The sequence below is a fragment of the Macaca mulatta genome, chromosome 9 (genome assembly GCF_049350105.2).
Source record: "Macaca mulatta isolate MMU2019108-1 chromosome 9, T2T-MMU8v2.0, whole genome shotgun sequence".
Taxonomy (NCBI): Eukaryota; Metazoa; Chordata; class Mammalia; order Primates; family Cercopithecidae; genus Macaca; species Macaca mulatta.
This window is the reverse complement of record NC_133414.1, coordinates 126,266,847-126,283,879: the sequence shown is the minus strand read 5'-3', so window position 1 is coordinate 126,283,879 and position 17,033 is coordinate 126,266,847. Positions and strand designations below refer to the sequence as shown.

Below are 17,033 nucleotides of genomic sequence, written 5' to 3'. Positions count from 1 at the left end.
AAAGATGTAAGAGATTCTTAATGGCAGTTTTGAGCTCAGATGAAACCAGATACTCTGTAAATAGGTTAGAGAAGTGGTTTAAGGCTGACTTCTGTAAGGTTACATGGTGCAGATTGCTAGAAAATGAGCAAGCATATATTGACTTGGTATGTAGAAATTCACTAGTTCTTTTTAACTAAAGGCATTTATTAACCAGCAAGCTTTGTGCATAACACTGTGTTAGATAACTTGGAGGCTATAAAAGCCTTAGGAGACACAGTCATTACTTCGAAAGAGTGCCCAAGATGGGCTCCTGGTTACTTGTTTTAGGTATTTACCTATTGGATGTTGGAAGGAGTCCCTGGATCAAAGGATACAAGATTTAATAATCATGTGGTTAGTATAGTCTACCTCTTGAGATGCATGCAAGAGACACGAGACACTTAGTAAATTTTTCTTGAGGCACCCTTTCTAGTTTCTGATTCCTGTCCACCAAGTCTTAGGTACTAATAATACTGCAGTCTTGTTGGTTACTGGATCCATTGTGATCAGTAGCTTCTGGTCAGACCCCCATTGCATATTCCCAGAACTTAAGAGTAGGTGGACTGGCTACCCAGATCATCAGAGTACCCAAGAGAAACAATTTGTTTCCTTCCCTAAACTCCTTTAGGATATAACTGAAAATGTGTTTTTAACACCTAGCCTCTAAAAACAGAAGCCTTTTATTTTGAGTACAGTGAATAAAGATGAGTTTCCCCCAGTGTACGTCATCTACTTGTTTACCTACCTGGTTGCTACTTTTTCACCTACCTGATATCAGGATAAAGTAATCTCACTTGAACTATTGTTCAGTAGTTCAGTGGAGATTGAACAATAGTTCAAGTGAGATTATCTTATCCTGATATCAGGATAAGCCTGCTAGCAATAGATGTGGCTGTGGTTCTTTGGCTACTGTGGTTTGGCTATGCTGGGTGCTTGCCAGATGTTACTGCTTCAGAGAAAGCTAGAAGAATAGTCTTGGACCCAGCAGGAGGCTGTAGATGGTAATATTTTACAGGCCTACTGTGTGACAGGGGCTTGGTATATTTTATAATATGTTCTGTACACTAGGTCACCCGAAGTAAGACTGTTGCTTAATAAGCTCTTCTCCCGAGGCTATTGAGGCTGTCTGTCGTGTTGTCACTGATAGTGTCATTCTTAAATGGTTTGTTTACTCGGAAGGCCCACTCATTAGAAACTAGAGCGGTCTTCCTATTTGCTTTGCCATTTTATCTCAATAAAACTATTCTGTGTCTGTTCTATAACTTTACTGTTCTATAATTGTATTCTATTGACTATATTGCATTATGGAATAACAAGATCCAGGTTTACCCTTCTACCTTAAAAAACAAAAGACAAAATATATGAAATGAAGGCTTTCAGACTTGAGACAACAGGCAGCACAGGACAGTGATCTCTGAGCGAAGGGAAACAAATGAGGTATTCCTGGAGAGTTCCAGTCTGCAGAACAAAGAGAAGAACCTAAACAGCATAGCAGTCTACCTGAATTGAGGAGACAGAGTTCAAAATATGGGGAACGAAGGCAGAGTCCCAGAAAAGAGAAAAATACAATCTGCAGTGAGTTCCCTTCAAGTCTTCAACTGACTACTGATCAGTACGTGCGCGAGTGTGTGTGTGTGTGTGTGTGTGTGTGTGTGTGTAGAAAGGAAACTACAGAGGAGGCGAAAGAAATAGGGTCAACAATCCCTAGAGCTCCCACAAGGCTAGGAAATTGTTCATGTTTCCATCAGCCAAAGAGAAATGACCTCTCAACACACATCAGGCAGGGCTGCATCGGGCAGCCCCTAGAAGATAATTGCTTTAGTTGTGAGGATGAATTTGCCTTACATTAAGTCTGTTATAGATCTGCCTTAACAAAACTTTAAAAGCAAGCTTCAAATAAATTGTTTCAAGTAAATGTACTATGTCCCAAAACAAAGGCCCAAAATATTTAAATGACTACAGAGAATTCTGGCACCTAAAAGCGTAAAATTTACTCTGTTTGGCATCCAATCAAAAATTACCAGGCATGCAGAGAGGCAGGAAAATGGAGCCCATCATGAGAAGAAAGGAAAACTAGATCAGTAGGAACAGATCCAGGTGCAGTGTCTCATACCTGTAATTCTAGCACTTTGGGAGGCTGAGGTGGGAGGATTGCTTGAGGCCAGGAGTTTGAGACCAGTCTGGGCAACATAGTGAGGTCCCCATCTCTACAAAAAGAACTTTAAAAATTAGTCAGGTGTGGTACATGCCTGTAGTACTAGCCACTTGGGAGGCTGAGATGGAAGGATCACTTGAGCCCAGGAGTTAAAGCTATGATCATGGCACTGCAGTCCAGCCTGGGCAACAGAGCAAGATCCTGTCCTGTGTCAAAAAAAAAAAAAAAAAAAAAAGATTCAGAAATGACACAAATAATAGAATTAGTAGACAATGAGACAGTGATGTTAAAGCAGCTATTATAAATACATTCCATATGTTCAAGGAGATAGACAAAAGCGTGAGTATGATACGGAGAGACACGAAAGAGAAAAAAAACAGATTGACATAATGTCTGAGATGAAAAATACATTGGATGGAATTAACAGCAAATTAGAAACTGCAGAGAACAAGATTAGTGTACTTGAAAACATAGAAGTAGAAAACTATATGCTAGTGACTCCCAGATTTACAACTTCTACCCAGAACTCCAGATTCATATATTAGTTGCTTATTTGACATCTGACATCTTGGATGACTTAAGGCATCTTAAACTTAACATGTCTAAAATTGAACTAATAATGTACCTTTTTCTCCTTTGCTTTCCTGTGTCAATAAATGACAATCCATTCATCTAATTGCTCAGGCTAAAAGCCTTGGATTTTTCCTTAATTTCTCAGTTAGCAAATCCAGTCCTTCAGCAGATCTTCCTGCTCATGTCTTTTGAGTCTGTACTCACCTAGCACCTTCTCAATGATAGTTTCCCTAGGAATTCTATCTAAACTTTCATCTATCCAAACTTTCATTCAATCCAAACTTTCTCATGTCCTTGCTTTATTTTTATTCCTTAGCACTTGCCACTAATGTATTTTACTTACGTATTGTATTTAGTGTCTCCATTACTAGAATATGAGCTTCATGAAGGTGAGATTATGTTTGTTTTCTTTTACAGCTATGTCCCTTGAGCATAGAACAATGCCTGGTGCATAGATGCGCCAGTGAATACTGAATGAATGAATAAGTGAAACACAATCAATACCTTAACCAAAACATTTAATGTGATTCTCACTTTTCCCTTACTCATTTACTTAATATTTATTTGGCGTACAGGAATTTCTCAATTGCTATTTTTTGAGTGAATGAAGTGCTTACTATGTGCCAGGCTCTTTTTAGTTATTAATGGTATAGTAGTAGAAAAACATATATGAAGTTCTTTTTCTCTCTCTTTTTCTCCCTCTCTGTCCATTGAGTCTAGTATTTTAAAAAGTCAGCATTTGAAAAAGTAAATAATTGCTTATATTTTAAAAGTGGTACTACCTTTTAATACAAGTCAAATTATTAAAAACTAGCAACTGAAAATATATAACTTTCAGTACTTATATGGTAATTTTTTTTTTTAATGACATGTAAGAAGCAATTTATTTTTGTTTTTCTTTTTTCTTTTCCTTTTTTTTTTTTTTTTTCTTTTTTTGAGATGGAACCTTGCTCTGTCACCCAGGCTGGAGTACAGTGGCACGATCTTGGCTCACTGCAACCTCTGCCTCCTGGGGTCAAGTGATTCTCCTGCCTCTGCCTCCTGAGTAGCTGGGATTGTAGGCGTGTACTACCACACCTGGCTAATTTTTGTATTTTTAGTAGAGACTGGGTTTTGCTATGTTGGCAAGGCTGGTCTTGAACTCCTGACCTCAGGTGATCCGTCTGCCTCAGCCTCCCAAAGTGCTGGGATTACAGACATGAGCCACTGCACCCGGCCTATTAATGCAATTCAGATGGTTCAAGAGATGCAGGGAAAGGCATTCCATGTAGAGGAACAGCAGGAAAAAAAGGAACAAAGGGAGATGAGTATTGGGTATTTGGGGGTGCCCAGCCTAACTAGAGGCTTATATTAGATATTCCTTTATTAATTCAACAGATACTTGTCGAACAATTAATATGTGACAAGTACCGAGTTAGTTGCTATTGAGAAGCTATATGCTGTATTAGGGGAACATACAAGCTATAGTATAATGTATTGATCATTAGAATCCAGGGAATGCCTAAATTATATCTGTGGAAAAGCAGAGTGAGCAGCATCTGCCTTTTTCTGAAGGGAAGCTACTGAGAGGAGATGATACCTAAAGTCCCATTTGAAATCCACATGATAACCAAAATCATGGATCGGTCTGCTGAGGGAGAATTATGAAGAAAGGTGTATGGCCAGGTTGTATCTTGGAAAATCACCACAGGAAGTAAAAGCCAGTCAGGGAACAATGAAGAGGGCAGAAAGAGAAGGAGAATATTGTCTTGTAATGGAAACAGAGGAAGGATATTGAAAGAGTCAGGGGTGGTCAGAACTGGAGCAAGTTAAGTAAAGAATAACAAGAAGAAGTAGTAATTGGATTTAATAAGGGTAGCCCCTGAAAACTTTCAGAGTTGCCATCTTAGGAGAATGATTAGGAACAGAAACCAGATTGCAGCATCACTCTATAAAACGACAGTTTTACTTTAGGAGGCTGAGACGGGTGGATCACCTGAGGTCAGGAGTTTGAGACCATCCTGGCCAACACGGCAAAAACCCATCTCTACTAAAAATACAAAAATTAGCTGGGTGTGGTGGCACACACCTGTAATCCCAGCTACTTAGGAGGCTGAGGCAGGAGAATCACTTGAACCCAGGAGGTGGAGGTTGCAGTGAGCTGACATCGTACCACTGTAGTCCAACCTGAGTGACGGAATGAGACTCTGTCTCAAAAAAAAAAGACAGTTTTTATGTTTTGTTTTGTTTTGTTTTTTGAGACAAGGTCTGACTCTGTTTCCCAGGCTGGAGTGCAGTGGTGTGATCTTGGCTCACTGCAGCCTCTGCCTCCCTGCAATCTTTGCCTCCCGGGTTCAAATGATTCTCCTGCCTCAGCCTCCCAAGCTGAGTAGCTGGGATTACAGGTGCCCACCACCATGCCTGGCTAATTGTGTTTTTGTTTGTTTGTTTGTTTGTTTGTTTTTGAGACCAAGTTTCACTCTTGTTGCCCAGGCTGGAGTGCAGTGGTGCAATTTCGGCTCACCGCAGCCTCCGCCTCCCAGGTTCAAGCAGTTCTCCTGCTTCAGCCTTCCTGAGTATCTGGCATTACAGGCATGTGCCACCACACCCTGCTAATTTTGTATTTTTAGTAGAGATGGGGTTTCTACATTTTGGTCAGGCTGGTCTCGAACTCCCAACCTCAGATGATCTGCCTGCCTCAGCCTCCCAATGTTGCTGGGATTACAGGCGTGAGCCACCGCACCTGGCCAAGTTTTTTATTTTTAGTAAAGACAGGGTTTCACCATGTTGGCCAGGCTGGTCTCAAGCTCCTGACCTCAGGTGAGCCACCTGCCTCAACCTCCCAAAGTTCTGGAATTACAGGCATGAGCCACCTTACCCAGCCAAGACAGTTATAAATAGATACCACAGCCGTAAACCAAAGAATTGTCTTTGATGTGTGTGTACAAAGAACTTTTTAACACTTTGCTCATCTTATCAGGTTAGTAACTTCTAGTAATTTGTGCCAAAAACTGTCAAATTTAACTGTATTTAATGGCTATTAGTTAACTATACAAAACATTTTAATTTTTTGTCAGAAACATAAAATACTATTGCTAGAATAATAAACGGCCGCTCAGTGACAGTGCTAGGACAAGAACCTTCTTACTTGCCGAACACTTCTTACCATTCATCACATTGCTGTACTCAACTTTGTCTCTGTCTTTTGTCAATGCAGGAAACCAAAGATAAACTCAAAGAAACAACAACAAAATTAACACAAGCAAAGGAAGAAGCAGATCAGATACGAAAAAACTGTCAGGATATGATAAAAACATATCAGGTATGCATAACTTTTAAAATAGATTAGTATCAAATTTTAGCAAATATCAGTTATATCTTTTTTTTTTTTTTTTTAAGTTGGAGTCTCACTCTGTCACCTGGGCTCGAGTTCAATGGCATGGTCTCGGCTCACTGCAGCCTCTGCCTCCCAAGTTCAAGTGATTCTCCTGCCCCAGCCTCCCGAGTAGCTGGAATTACAAGTGCCTGCCACCACACCTGGCTAAATTTTTTATTTTTAGTAGAGAGGGGGTTTCACTGTGTTGGCCAGGCTGGTCTTGAACTCCTGACTTCGTGAGTCACCTGCCTCGGTCTCCCAGAGTGCTGGGATTACAGGCATGAACCACTGCGCCCAGCCAGTTCTCTTGTTTCGTTAAATTTCCATATGTGCAGTATTCTACTTCTGCATATAGAATGTACTTTGTTGGGCAGGCAGTTAAATAAAATGCAGGTTATTTCCAATGTTAAAGTACCTGCAGCTTCAATGGATTTTATAAGAGAAGTTTTCCAACAAATAAAAACCCTAGAAAATGTCAGAAGAATGAAGAGTGCAAGGAAATGTATAGTTTACAAAAATAACTACTCTACTATGTTACATGTTTTAATGTACTATTCTTGTTTATGCAAAATTGACATATTTAAAATCTTTCAATGCAGTCTTCGATTTTACGTATACTATGTATTTTACAATTAGTGAACTTAATTGCAATGCTTTCTTTTCAAAGTATAAAACTTTAACCCATTTGCTATTTAGAAAAAAAGTGCAGCTTGCTGCCAGCACTCATTTAATTTTACGTAAACACACTCGAGGCTGAAACAAATCTGACTGATTTTCAGTGTGAAGATAAAATATAAAAACTGTTCTTGGAGTTATTTTTAAACAGAACTTGTCTCTTATCCTAATGTAACAAATGTATATGATGCTACACTAGGATTAGAGAGGAGTAATCTCAGGGCAAACGGGAAATGGGTTAAAAATTGTCACACTTTTTTCGTTTTCTTTCCACTAGGAGTCAGAAGAAATTAAATCAAATGAGCTTGATGCAAAACTTAGAGTCACAAAAGGAGAACTTGAAAAACAAATGCAAGAAAAATCTGACCAGCTAGAGGTGAGTAGTTTTGCTCTTTATATATCCTAAGTTGCGTAATAAATACAGAAAGAGAAATAGAACTTATTGCCATCTACTTTTAAGGCCTTTTGGAAAGAACAGGCAATAAATCCTAGATACAGTTTAGTACATTATGATTTGTTGTTTCTTTTAAACTTTTTTAAAGATGCATCATGCCAAAATAAAGGAACTAGAAGATCTGAAGAGAACATTTAAGGAGGGTATGGATGAGTTACGAACACTGAGAACAAAGGTAATTCAATCTTTAGTCATGAATCCAGAGGAAGGGTAAATATCTTAAATTTTGGATTCATTCTGATTTTTAAAGTGGTGGGGAAAGGACATTAACATAGAAATATTCCATAATAAATGAACTCAGAGTAGAGAAGAGGAGCAATTTCCTAGCAACTGCTTTTGTTTAAAGGAAAATGTCTTCCGTGTTAGTCCCTTTGACGTGTTTGCCAAACATTCCTATTTCACAGCACATTTGCTGTGTTTATAACTTATCCTTGGGCCTCTCTCTAAAGACAGTCTCATCAATGAATCAACTGGAAAGATAGCTGGACCTTAGAACTGTGTCAGAAAATAATAGGAAGGCTATATTTTTCCCAAATATATTTAATAGACGGATAGTTTTAATGGCCAATAATCTATTAAGTCCTCGTCAGTGTTTACAGTCTTTATTGTAAGATTAGTATCTCTTCCAATATGAATATGAATGTGTATCATTCATTTATTTAGAAATAGTCCTTTAACCACTCTGAATTTGAGATCACTTGATAATTTTAAATTGTTTTTCATAAACCTTCTTACTTGTTCTTCCTGCCAGTTTTCTGAGGTAGAGAAGATATATTATTCTTTTTCAGATGAGGAGATGGTGATTCAGCAAAAAGTGAAATGACATGCTAAAACTCCCATGACTGAATCATAAGAAACCTGAGACTAAAACGTAGGATTGTAAAATTTGCATTATATTTTCTTCACGTTAATGGTGCTTTAGAATTTCTAGATTATTCATATGTAACCACTATATAAAATAGTTTATAAAGAACAAGAAGACATGGTTTGTAACTTGGTTATGATCATTCGATAGGTGAAATGTCTAGAAGATGAACGATTAAGAACAGAAGATGAATTATCAAAATATAAGGAAATTATTAATCGCCAAAAAGCTGAAATTCAGAATTTATTGGACAAGGTGAAAATTTTTGATCAGCTACAGGAGCAGCTTCAAAGGTACAAAATGAGCAACTTCTATTTTTATTAATAAACAAGCTTTTAAATTTTATCTCGAGATTTTCTAAATGCAATTGTTGCATTAAACAAGAACAATTTTTAGAATTTTACTAGCTGAAATTTTTAAATTTTTTCTCTTTATTTGAACTTCTTTGGATTATCTTTGAGTTCCTTCCTATCATGGTTTCTAAAAATCAAAGTTTATATTCCTTAAACATTGGTAGTGGCAATTTATGACAGAATAGGTTGAGTCTCTTATCCATTCCTTAGCTTTCGAATTCTGTTGCTTATGCACAGTGTTTACTTTTTCTTCTAAAAGGTAAGTCTAGCTCTAGATCTTTGCATGTGTGTTCCTTAAGATCCGGAGCTGACATTATTCCTTGGCTCCTTATAAAACCATTTAAGTAAACTCGACTTGTGACATTACTTGACAGAATGTGGATTCATTTTGAAGCCAGGTAACTTCTTTTCCACACCTTGCTGATAACTAAGCTGCTGAGTGTTGCTAAAAAAAAATCTCTACCATCATTCAGATTGATTCTGCTAATAAATTCATGATCACTAACCTCAATTAGAAATATTAATGCACCTAATCTTGCCATGTGTCCTTGGTCAGAGATTCTCCACCCTCTTCATAACATCTTTTCTAAACCCTACCGTTTTCTTCACACTTCAGTTTTTCCTCTTACTTTTCTATTTACTCTTGGCAAGTGTTTACTTCTTCACAGAAAAAATGGGAACTGTCAGGTAACAGCTCTCTCAACTTTTTGCCCTCAGTCCCGTGAACTGCCTGTATCTGCAGCCATATTTTCTGCTGTTACCATGGAAGAATCTCCTCTGTGAATCAAATTAGTCTTTCTACTTCTGCTGTGGATTTCATCTCTTCTGCCTTCTTGGGTTCTGTCTTGATTATTATTCTTTATCCTTTATGGCTTACCTTTCTCCACTTTCTTTTTCTTTCTACATTTAAACATAAGTGTCTTTTAAAAATATCAAAACTCCTGGCCGGGTGCGGTGGCTCATGCCTGTAATCCCAGCACTTTGGGAGGCCGAGGCGGGCAGATCAGGAGGTCAGGAGATCGAGACCATCCTGGCTAACATGGTAAAACCCCGTCTCTACTAAAAAAAAAATAGAAAAAATTAGCTGGGCGTGATGGCGGGCGCCTTTAGTCCCAGCTACTCGGGACGCTGACGCAGGAGAATGGCGTGAACCTGGGACGGGGAGCTTGCAGTGAGCCGAGATCGTGCCACTGCGCTCCAGCCTGGGCGACAGAGCGAGACTCTATCTCAAAAAAAAAAAAAAAATCAAAATTCTTATAGCTTTGCCCTGCTGCCTTATTTTTCTCCTTTCCTTTGCAGCCAAACTTTATAGAATCTTCTGTATTCATTCTCCATTTCCTCACTTCCTATGTTCTGTACCTCTCCAGTTCATTGTAGCTTCTATCCCAGCATTTCATTAAAAATTACTAATGCCTCCCTGCATATGGTAGACATATCTCAGACCCACCCTTGCTTGAATTTTTATCATCTTTAAACACTGTTGAATTCAGTTGTCTTTCTTGATAGGCTTGTTCCTTTGGCTTCATTTCCATCACATGCTGATTTTCCTCTCACCTTTTTGGCCACCGTCTCTCAATCTCCTTGGCAGGCTTCTCTTTCTTTCATAAAGCCCTCTTGTTCTAATTTTATTGTAACTTTGGGTGACCCCAACTGGTTTTATAGTATGCTGCAGGACTTTTGAATCATTATCTTTAGCCCTTTTCACTAAGCTCCAGGCCCAAGTATCAAAGATACCTCAAACCTTAGCATGTCCAAAATCGGTTTCTCTGTCCCATGCTTCTCCTCACATGTTCCTAGGATGAATGATGAGTGCAGCATCCATGTGACTGTCCAGCTCAACAGGTTGAGGGCCATCCACATTTCTTCTTTCCTTCCCCTCACACATCTAGCCAGTTACAAAGTATTCATGATACTGAGTCTGTAACATCTGTCAAGTCCATTCACTTTTTACCTCCCCGCTGCTACTACCATAGTCCAAGCTATTATCAGCGCTCACCTGGAAAACTGCCACCGTTTGTATTTTTTCTGCTTGTATCCTCTCTAATCTATTTTCCACACTGTGGTTAGTATAATCCTTTTTAAAAAGGAAATCTAAAAACTCTTCAGTGATTTCCCACTGCCTCAGAGATTGTTTAGTGAGTTCCATTGCCTTAGCATGGCTTATAAGATTAGTGACTTGTCCCTTGCTGCTTCCATGCCTTCCCTTTCTTCACCCTTGTATTTCAGCTGTAGTTGGTTAACAGATGTTAATGGATTGTTTCCTACGTGCCAAACCCTGTGTTAAGTGCTTGGGATATAGTACAGTCCTTCTCTTCTTCAATACTGAACATCTGTTAGGACCAACAAAAAGTCCTCTTACTCCCTTCCCAGCCTTCAGCACATACTGTTCCCTTTACCTAGAGCATATTTTTTTTTCCAGTAACTTCTGCTTTAGGTCAGGGACCAACCATGGCTTACAAAACAAATCCAGCCCACTTCCTCTTTTAGTAAATGAAGTTTTTTTGGAATACATCCACACTCATTCATGTAATATCTGTGGCAGTTTTCATAGTACAATGGCAGAGTGGAACAATTGCAGCAAAACCATGTGACCCAGAAACCTAACTTATTTACTATCTGATCTTTTACAGGAAAAGGTTGCTGATTCCTGCTTTAAGTATTAGTTTGAGCATCACTTAGACTAATTTAGGCAAACCCACTCTGTGCTTTTATCATCAAAAGTGTTTTTTTACACTCATAATTTCTGCCCTTGACTAAAAACTCTTTGAAAGCGGAGACCGTGTTGGTCTTGCTCACTTTTCTTTCCAGCTTTTATTTCCTGGCATATATTAGGCATTTATAAATATTTGGATGAACGAATAGAAGTACCTGTATTAAGCATTTGACTAGATGCAAATTCCCAAACCATTAATTTAATGTCTTTTAATGGTTTATTTTTTTCTTAAATATAAATTTTGTTTTTTAGAGGTAAGCAAGAAATTGAAAATTTGAAGGAAGAAGTGGAAAGTCTTAATTCTTTGATTAATGACCTACAAAAAGACATCGAAGGCAGTAGGAAAAGAGAATCGGAGCTGCTACTGTTTACAGAAAGGCTCACTAGCAAGAATGCACAGCTTCAGTCTGAATCCAATTCTTTGCAGTCACAATTTGATAAACTTTCTTGTAGTGAAAGTCAGTTACAAAGCCAGTGTGAACAAATGAAACAGACAAATATTAATTTGGTAAGTATAAATTTACATTTATTTAAAACAATGTAACAAGCACAAATTAAATTTCCCTAACAGTATAAACGTCGTGGTAGTTGAATTAAGTTCTTTCCCGGGCACTGACTTTCTAACAATTTCAGCTGCTGTAAGAAATGTTGGGTTTTTTTCCTCAACTGTTATAATTTATAATAAAATTTCTTCCTAAAATAATTATGAAGAATATTTTACTTTTGAAAATGAGAAAACTGGTTTGTGTCCTTCCTAACTAGAATCATTATATATTTTAAAATGTACTTTAAATTTCTATTTTTTTAATTTATGAGAATGTCTTCAAGTTACACATAAAAATGATTTGAGACTTTAATCCAAAAATTCAACAACCTGTATCACATGTTGCTTGGTATGTATAGAACGATATGCTCGTTAATGTATCCCCCTGCTTTGCTATATGGGAACTGTGAGAAGCTCAAGTAAACAAAAGCTGGTAAGGAATAATAATAGAGCAGTCTCCACTGTCAAGAACCTTAGATTGTTAAGGTAATAAACTGAGCATTAATGGAAACAAACATACTAAAATTGGTGGTTTTTGTTTTACTTACTATTCAGGAAAGTAGGCTGTTGAAAGAGGAAGAACTGCGAAAAGAGGAAGTCCAAACTCTGCAAGCTGAACTTACTTGTAGACAAACAGAAGTTAAAGCACTGAGTACCCAAGTAGAAGAATTAAAAGATGAGTTAGTAACTCAAAGACGTAAACATGCCTCTAGTATCAAGGATCTCACCAAACAACTTCAGCAAGGTATAAAATTCTTCCACACTTAGACCATGAATGTGTTTGTTTCTTTTAATCATTAAGGATTTTCTGGAAAAAAAATAATTTTTTGTGGTTCTACCACATTGAAGCTGTATGTTCTCTTTATTAATATTAGTAAACCAAATTCTTAAACTTCTTGCAATTTCATGAATAGTCTTTTATCCTAAAAGATATCTTGTATGCTAAAGGACATTTATTCACAGAATCACAAAACATGAGAATTGGGAAAGTAATGTTAGGGCATTAGTATCTAAACTTGTGATCACATACTCCTGTCAGTAAAAAGTGCTTAGGCATTTGTTCTCCAATTTATATGTGTTTATTTATACATTTTAAACATACGTTACTCTTTTATGTATATTAGAAAACATGAAAAATAGAAATTTTTAAACATCTATCTTTAAATATCAGTATAAATAGCAGCTCTGATATCTTCTCCTTTCACATTCCTGTGATTTCTTTTGTGCTGCATCTAGGCTACCGGCATCTAGGGTGCAGATACCCCAGATGCGTCCTCTAACTTGGAAATTGTTGCAACTTAACTGTTCACCTGGGTCTCAAGAAACAGACCCCAAAAAGTTATAAATTACCCAAGCATAACAATTGACTGCTGAACTAGATTCCAGATTTCTTTCTTTTAAAAAGTCATATAATCATTGGGTGTCTGTGTTATATGCTTGGGATACAAAAATAAGTAAGACACGTATTTTAACCTCCTATTCTCCACTATTTCCCATGGCTTTATTTGTGTTAAAATAGGTTGAAACATAGTAATAAGCTAAAAGGGACTTAGCATTTACTTAATATGAATATATTCAGATATTTGCCATAGAATTTCATTTGTTTTTGTAGATGTAATTGAAGGGAAATTTGGAGGAAATTTCTGGTACTGTAAAGAACTTCTGAATCTTTCAGTACTTTAAAAAGTTAACTCCACTGTGATTAAGTGATGCCAGTGTCAGTTATAATGTTGTTTCTGTATATTTTGTACTTGTACATTTCCAAATGACATTTTATATGAATGACATAGCCCTCTGCCTAAAGTATGTATTCAAGAACTTTCTCTTGTCTATGCCATTTTTGCCTCAGTGATTTTAGCAATTAAAGTCAGAGATGGTAGGAGCAAATGGTCCTGATAACTGTGACAAATAATCTTCTTTTTCCTATAGCACGAAGAAAATTAGATCAAGTTGAGAATGGAAGCTATGACAAAGAAGTCAGCAGCATGGGAAGTCGTTCTAGTTCATCAGGTAAAAAACTAGTGGCTCTGGTTGTTATTTCATGATTGATGTAAAAATAAATAGCATTTTTGGCCAGGTACAATGGCTCACACCTGTAATCCCAGCACTTCGGGAGGCCAAGATGAGTGGATCACCTGCGGTCAGAAGTTCAAGACCAGCCTGGTCAACATGGAGAAACCCCATCTCTACTAAAAATACAAAAATTAGCTGGGTGTGGTAGTTTACACCTACCTGTAATCCCATCGGGAGGCTAAGGCACGAGAATCACTTGGAGGTGGAAGTTGCGGTGAGCTGAGATTGCATCACTGTGCTCCAGCCTGGGCAACAGAGCAAAACTCTGTCTCAAAAAATAAATAAATAGCATTTTTTAATTTTAAAAAGTATTGATATGCTTTGTTTCAGTTTGAAGTATGAAACATAGTGGTTACATATAATTATATTGTAAAAAATGTTTCTGGTTAAATATTTAAGTTCTATTCATTACCCAGGATTTCAGATATGTCATGAGGTTCTATGCAATCTGTGTCCCTACTTTCTTTTTTGTTCGTTGTCTTTTCTTTTCTTTTCTTTTCTTTTCTTTTTTTTTTTTTTCTTTTTTTTTTTTGGAGACAGGGTCTTAACTCGGTCACCCAGGCTGGAGTGCAGTGGTGTGACTTTGGCTCCCTGCAACCTCAACCACAATCTTCCCACCTCAGCCTCTCAAGTAGCTACAACTATAGGCACATGCCAAACGCCTAGCTAATGTTTATTTTTTGGTTTTTTGTTTTTGTGTTTGTTTTGTTTTGTGTTTTGTATAGACAAGATCTCACTATGTTGCCCAGGCTGATCTTGAACTCCTGGCTTCAAGTGATCCTTCCACCTTGGCCTCCCAGAGTTGTGGGATGACAGGCGTGAGCCACCGTGCCCAGCCCCTTCTTTTTTCTAGCCTGCTGCTGCTTTATTCTGTGCAACAGCTTCCTCTTCTGTTTTTTAAAATCAGATTTATAAAGAGATTTGGTGTACAGTGGTCTCTCTCTTTTTCTTTTAACAGCCAAGAACCAATGAAGATGTCATCATTGTGTGCCAGAGTTTTACATATATATGCACATGTATATATTTTTAAATCTTTTAGTTTTTCTCATGATAGATATGCCTATGTTCTAAAGTAAAAATGGGTAGAGTCTATAAAATTATGATTGATACCATTATGAAAATGATAATTAGCAAAATATCAGTATGTCTTTTTTGGAATGCCAAGAACCATGCTAAGCACTTGAAACATACCATTTACTCTGCAAAAAAGTCATGTGAGGTAGGTATTATAATTCCCATTTTATAGATGAGGAAACCAAGATTCAGAGGCTGCATGATTCACCCAAAGTCCACAGTGAGAAATCTTTGGCTCCAGAGTCCTTGCTTGGCAGTATACTATATTGCCTCCCAGAGGTTGCACATTAGTAGAAAACCATCATCAGCTGTTATAGTAGTGGGAAAAAAATGTGTAGTAAGAACATGGATTTGAAATTATAGACATGTATTTAGATCCCAGGTCTGCCATTTATTCGTTATATAACTTTGGATAAGATATATTACTTTGGATAAGAGATATTACTTAAAGCTATAAAATGGGATTGGAAAAAACTAATCTTTGTAGGGTAAAGAGGATCAGATTCTTCTTACTGATGTTGGTAAAAGTAATACCTAACACTGCGTAATGCTTACTATATGGCTTTTTCGAAGCATTTCACATATATTCATTTAAATGAGGATAACAATCCTGTGAGGTAAATAATGTAATTTATGCCACTTTAAGATGACATAACCAAGGCACAGAAAAGTAAATACCTTGTCCAAAGTCACACAGCTAGTAAGTAGAGGAGTAGTATTTGAACCCAGGCAGGCTGGCCTCAGAGCTTAACCCACTATATTCTAACCTCTGTTTCTCTGTCTCCTCTCGTACCTCTGTTCCTGTCCTCCCTTCCTCCTCCTCTCTGCTTTGTTCTATTATAGTTTAATTTTGGTCTCACTTTAGACTTGTTACTCTTTTTGAGATCCTTGTTTCTCTTATTACCACTTCCTGAGAGACACAGTATAGACCCTGTTGATACCTCTGTCACCAGTATATTCAGAAACAAGAACCTAGGCCACGTTGACCTGTGTTGTCTTCTGTGTCCAACTCTGTTAGAGTGAATATTTGAAATGATACTGGAATAAATAATATATGAGATGAGAGATGATGTTAGATTAAGCACAGTATCTAAACCAATTTTTTTTTTTTTGTCTTCAGGGTCCCTGAATGCTCGAAGCAGTGCAGAAGATCGATCTCCAGAAAATACTGGGTCCTCAGTAGCTGTGGATAACTTTCCACAAGTAGATAAGGCCATGTTGATTGAGAGGATAGTTAGGCTGCAAAAAGCACATGCCCGGAAAAATGAAAAGATAGAATTTATGGAGGACCACATCAAACAACTGGTGGAAGAAATTAGGAAAAAAACAAAGTATGTATTATTATGGTAGCATGATCGGTCTTCAAAATACTATTACTCATATGGCAAAGTTACTGTTTTTAAAATTAGTCCTATCAAGAGCCTATCTTTCAAAAAATAATTATAGTTATTGAGTTCCCAGTCTTTTATGATCACCTATTAGGTTCTAGGTTTTGTGAATACTAAGATGAAATAAAACACGGGTCTTTCCTTTAAAGTGATAGAGAGTTCAGTCAATGTTAATATTTTTAAGATACTTAAACAACTTTAGATTTTAAAAAGATAATGGTTTGCTTAGCTTTTTATTTTCATGACTGTGGCTCTAAGAGATATATATGGGGTTGTGGATTTTTTTTTCCTGTTGGGTAGGACATAGTGGGATAATTTATTGAGTACCTAGTAGTACAAGGCACTGTGCCTATGGCTTAGCAATATCTCATTGATTGCTTACAACCACTCAGTGCATGAGTTCTCTAATTTTGCAGATAACTGGGGCTCAGGTCAAATCACTAAATGTTTCAGGGCCACCATTCATCACCTGTGTGACAGACCTAGAGCTGAAGATCCAAACCCAGCTCTGACTAACTCTGGGGAGTGCTGCGCCAAATTCCTCTCACAAATACTGTTTTATGTAAATAAAAGTTGTTTTTATATTGTAGGCCTTTTCCAATGACTTAATTTTTATTTTGAAATAATTTTAGACTTATAGGAAAGTGTGCCTGTGACTTTTAAAAAAAAGAGCATAAAATACAGCAAATTGTAAGTCTAATAGTAGGAAAACAGAAAATATTAACAAATTGGAGCAATAAAGAAATTGTTCAGCTAGGTATGGTGTCTCACACCTGTAATCCCAGCACTT

General features: G+C 37.3%; 1 protein-coding gene across 4 annotated transcripts in view; it reads left to right on the top strand.

Moving 5' to 3' along the window:
* The window catches only part of CCDC186 (coiled-coil domain containing 186), a 55,270-nt gene that overhangs the window by 32,418 nt on the left and 5,819 nt on the right, over positions 1-17,033 (top strand). For all 4 annotated transcript variants that reach the window (XM_077945463.1, XM_001118656.5, XM_077945462.1 and 1 more), the window contains 8 exon segments: positions 5,946-6,050; positions 7,057-7,155; positions 7,322-7,408; positions 8,249-8,391; positions 11,417-11,672; positions 12,264-12,453; positions 13,638-13,718; positions 15,976-16,186. In XM_077945463.1, the coding sequence (XP_077801589.1) occupies positions 5,946-6,050; positions 7,057-7,155; positions 7,322-7,408; positions 8,249-8,391; positions 11,417-11,672; positions 12,264-12,453; positions 13,638-13,718; positions 15,976-16,186 (1,172 nt within the window).